We start from the raw sequence: 4,205 nt of genomic DNA on the forward strand, positions 1-4,205 counted from the left end.
AGGAATGACTTCGTGTTACTGGGTGCCCACGTTCAGTTTGGGACTGCAGGGTGGGGTGGGGGGTTTGTATTTCACCAGTATGTTAAAATACAGCCTGTGTTCTGTGTGCAGGAGCAGTTCCTAGTCCCAGATCACACTATCAAAGACATCAGTGGTGCTTCCTTTGCTGGTTTCTATTACATCTGCTTCCAGAAGTCAGCAGCATCTATAGAGGGCTATTACTACCATAGGAGTTCAGAATGGTAAGGCAGCTTCCTTCCCTCTCTGGGCTGAAGGGTGGCTCCTCAAAGCAAGCAGTGACTGCTTGTCTGCAGCTTTGGGAGTGTCCAGGCACTGCTTCCTGGGCTGGGGAAGAGGCTCAGGCTGGTGGCTGGCCCTTGGGGCAGAAGGGAGGGGGGGTGTGCCACGCTTGGTCAGTGCCACCCATTTGTGTGGTGTAAAGTGCTGCACAGTGGGGAAAATGGTGCTGGGGAGCTGAGCAGGGGAGCTGGGAGGTCTGGAGAAGTGCTGGGGCACAGTGAAGCAATGGTCTGCTGTGTCTGTGAGGTACCTGGGGGCAGACACCAGCTGTGGGTCACTGGAGGGATTCCTCCAGAAGCCTGGTCTCCAGGACAGTCCAGTTCTCCTGGTCTCCAGGCACTGGCAGGGCTTGGCCTGTTCCTGCCCTCCTGTGGGGACAGGCACACGTGGGGCAGCCTGGCCTCGAGTGCAGCGTTGTGCTCCCTCAGTTTGTGCTTTGCCAAGTGATTTGGGCTTGGAGCTTCTCCATGCCTTGGCCAGAGGGTGTTGAGGGGACCCTTCAAGAGCAAGTTCAGTCCTTTTTCACCTGCAAGGGCTCAGCTCTTGCTCCCTTCAGGCAGAAATCTTGTTAGGCCAGTGCTTTGTAGTCCAAGGTCCTTGGGGCGTTGCTGTAAGACAAGGGAACAGTCGAAGTTAATCGGTTGCTTTCTTGTCAGAGCCACCACCACCTGACAAGTAGCTGTGGAGAGCTTTGTTCCCTCTGACAGCCTTGGAGATTTGTCAGGCACAGCAGATGAACCTGCAGGGTGGCTGGAAGCTCTCAGGGGGAGGGAAGGTACCTGGGAGGCTTTCAGACAAATCCCCTTGAGATAAGCTTTGAAAGACCCGAGTGTAATTTGCACTTGTGGCAAACACCATTTGAACATGAAAGCTGTTGCACTTCAGAAGGTGTCCAGAAGCCACAGTCAGCCCACCTCAATCACAGCCTATCTCAGAGGCATGGGGATGGAAGTGAGGAGCAATGCCAAGTCCTCATGGGGTTCTGGCAGCAGGGGTGTGAGTGTTCGGTGCCTGAACACCTCTGAGACTTCACCTGGAGACTGGGAAGGGGAGGAGAAGAGCTGATCACCAGGATGTCTGCTCTGTGACCTGCCGAGCAGAGGCTGCTGGTGCTCAGGGAGTTCTGTTGCACGCTGTGATCCTCTCATCCATCTTTTCCCCCCCTCTCCCAGGTATCAGTCATTGAATTTAACTCACGTTCCTGAGCACAGCGCTCCTATCTACGAATTCCGATGACAAGCTGTCCAGAACTGGTACCACACAGAAGCAAAGAGGGCAGGGGAGCATGGCCTGCCAGGAGAACTGTGTCCCTGTGGGAGACTGGGAATGCACGCTCCTCTCCTGCCCCTCGGACTCGCCAGAGAGAGCCTGAATGTCAACCCACCCAGCCCAAGGAGCGTGGCTGCTGGAGCTTCATTCTCCCTCCTGTCGAGTGGCGATTTGATCTTTAATCCAGTTTTAAGCTACCTTTAAATGCACTTTCTTATTGCACAGCTAGTTTCTCTATCACTGAAGTTCCTCCCGGCTCTCCTCTGGAAGCTGTTTCTCAGTAGCTGGAATCAGTGGCCTGTCCTCTGAGTCATAAGAAAACAGAAGCCCAGGGCTTGTCTTTCCCTTGTTACAGCCTGACGTGGGTTGGAGTCGCCAGGACTCGGGTTTGGTGCCCAGATCACCAGCTCTGACGGGCCCGGAGCAGGGTCCCGTGCGTGAGGCTTCAGCTGCAGAGTGTTGGGGGAGTGTTGGCTGGGATGGAGGAGGCTTGGAGGAGGCTTGGACGAGTCTTTGCTTCGTGCTGCCCGAGGAGGTGAGCCGGAGCCGCGGAGCTTTCCGGAACGCCAGCCCTTTGGAGCTGGGAGCTGTTCCAGTGTCTGGATACACCGCTGGGAATGAATGGGATGTATGGACTTCCAGGCTCTCAGTAAAGTGGATCTGAACTCTGCTTATAGGTGTATATTTGCTCTTTACTTAAGTTAAGGGTAAAAAAAAAAAGAAAAAAAAAAAAAAAGACAAAAAAAAAAGACTTTTATTAAAAAAAAAAAATATCTATTTTTATGGTTCCTTTTCCAAAGGACCCTATGGCAAATGCACAAGTACTCGATTACATTTTACTGTTTTCACATTGAAAACCAGGGATGTCTGTGTTGGATTTTCTACCCGTGTGTGTGACCAGCTCGCTGCTTTGGGCCGGGAATCGCGGCGCAGGGACAGCTCCAGGACTGGGCAGCGCCTGCACTCGCTCTTCCTGCTTCACCCACACCTCTGCTTCATGAGGAAAAGGCAAAAAAAACCCCACCCCAACAACCCCCACCCCAGTAGCTTGCTGATTTTGCCATGTTTCCAGCGACATAACTTAAGGCTTGTGTGCCAAAGTGTGTGTGTGTGTACGTGCGGGTGGGTTTTGTTTCTTTTCTTTTTAAAGATGTTTTAAAAGTTGGCCTGGGTTGTGTATTTCATGTTGCAGTCCCGCTGCGGGGCTTTTGGGAGAGTTCAGGTTGGAGTTTTTCTGGCTGTTTTCAAACGAATCCCCTTCAAGCAGCTCGTGGATGGGTTTGCTGCCGGGGAGAGGAAAGCAAAGCTTGCGCGTGGCCCGGTGCTGAGGCTGGTTGGGTTTTCTTCTTCTTTTTAATCGACTTTCTTCCTTTTGGCTGCCTGTCTGTCTGTTTTCTCGCAGCCCAGTTGCTGGTTTAAGCCTTAATGAGAAAGTATTTGGGTCTTGGTGAGCCCATTTCCTCTCTTCCAAGTGGGGATCTCGTGTGATGGGAGAAGCGGCCGGGCTGGTCTCAGGAGGCGATGCGGAAATCGCCCGCCTCGTGCACGCTGTTTTCCAGGGATGGATCCTCCTCCCCGGCACAAACGGGGAGAGACCCGTGTGTGGGAGGAGAGGGGGACGTGGCCCTTGTCTGTGCTGCTGTAGGTGGATTTGTAGAGTAGTGGGAGGGTGATTGGAGGTGCTGAGGGAGCGTGGCTGCAAGCAGAGAAGCGAGCAGAAGTTGAGATTCCCATTTTATCCTGCTCCTCTCAGAGAAACTCATCCCCTTTTCAGTGGGGAGAGGGGTTTCCTCATGGGCAGTGCTGGGAGAGGTCCTGGTGCTGCTCTGCTGTGACCAAGGGTGGGGGTGGAGCCTCCTCCTGGGTGCTGTGTGGGTGCAGGGACCCTGCTCCCCTGGGCTGCCCGTGCCAGCCTGACCCTTGAGTTTCTGACAGGGTTTTGCTGATTAACGTTGTGGTTGTTGGCAGAAGCTGGGTTAGGAATGGTTCTGGGGTGGTTTAATATGCATAACTACCCCAAAAAATCTCTTAAAGTTTTTCTTTGAGACTCAATACATTGTGAGAAGAGTGGGGAAGGAGCATCCTGCTGACTGCCTGTCTCCTTCCTACCGTCCAGAAGCCAATTTTGGCTGAAAACCAAAACTGCTGGGGTGGTGCTGTGGTGTGGGGCAGGTCGTGGAGCCGAGAGATTGGCAGGGGCTGTCGGTGTTCAGAGCTTCCCTCCTCTAGAGCCTTTGTTTTGGTTTTCTCCTCCTGTGACCTGCTGGATGAGCTGGGGGGATGATCCGTACGTGGAGGTGCGGTGAGAGGAACTGCTGGGGGGGTGGAGGTGAGGAGTGGGGTGTTTGGTCTGGGCAGAGGTTGTGATGTCTCTTTTTAAAGGTGCTGGCTGCAGGAGGGGGGGTGTGCGGAGCGGGGGCTTTGTGGAGCCATCAATGTCCAAATTAAAGATGAAATGTATTCATGGGGCTTGTGTCCATGTGTGTTTGTCAACTGACGGGCTTCTCAGATCCAGGGGAGAGCTGTGCTTTGCCTGCCTCCTTGAGGCTTTTCTCCAATAAGCTTCTGATTGCCTAAAATAAAGAATCTGGCCTTAATTAGTGGAGCAGGAGGGTGCAAGGTCCTGTGTGGGGGGC

The 4,205-nt window shown here is 53.5% G+C and overlaps 1 protein-coding gene across 1 annotated transcript in view; it reads left to right on the forward strand.

Annotated features, from left to right (window-relative positions):
* The window catches only part of GID4 (GID complex subunit 4), a gene marked incomplete at its 5' end in the record, with an annotated part of 3,279 nt that extends 1,743 nt beyond the window's left edge, over positions 1-1,536 (forward strand). The window contains 2 exons of the mRNA XM_008943162.1: positions 112-242; positions 1,473-1,536. Coding sequence (XP_008941410.1) covers positions 112-242; positions 1,473-1,536 — 195 coding nt within the window. The remainder of the gene's footprint in view (positions 1-111; positions 243-1,472) is intronic.
* Positions 1,537-4,205: the final 2,669 nt, after the last annotated feature.

The sequence above is a fragment of the Merops nubicus genome, unplaced genomic scaffold, assembly GCF_000691845.1.
Source record: "Merops nubicus isolate BGI_N331 unplaced genomic scaffold, ASM69184v1 scaffold31746, whole genome shotgun sequence".
NCBI lineage: Eukaryota > Metazoa > Chordata > Aves > Coraciiformes > Meropidae > Merops > Merops nubicus.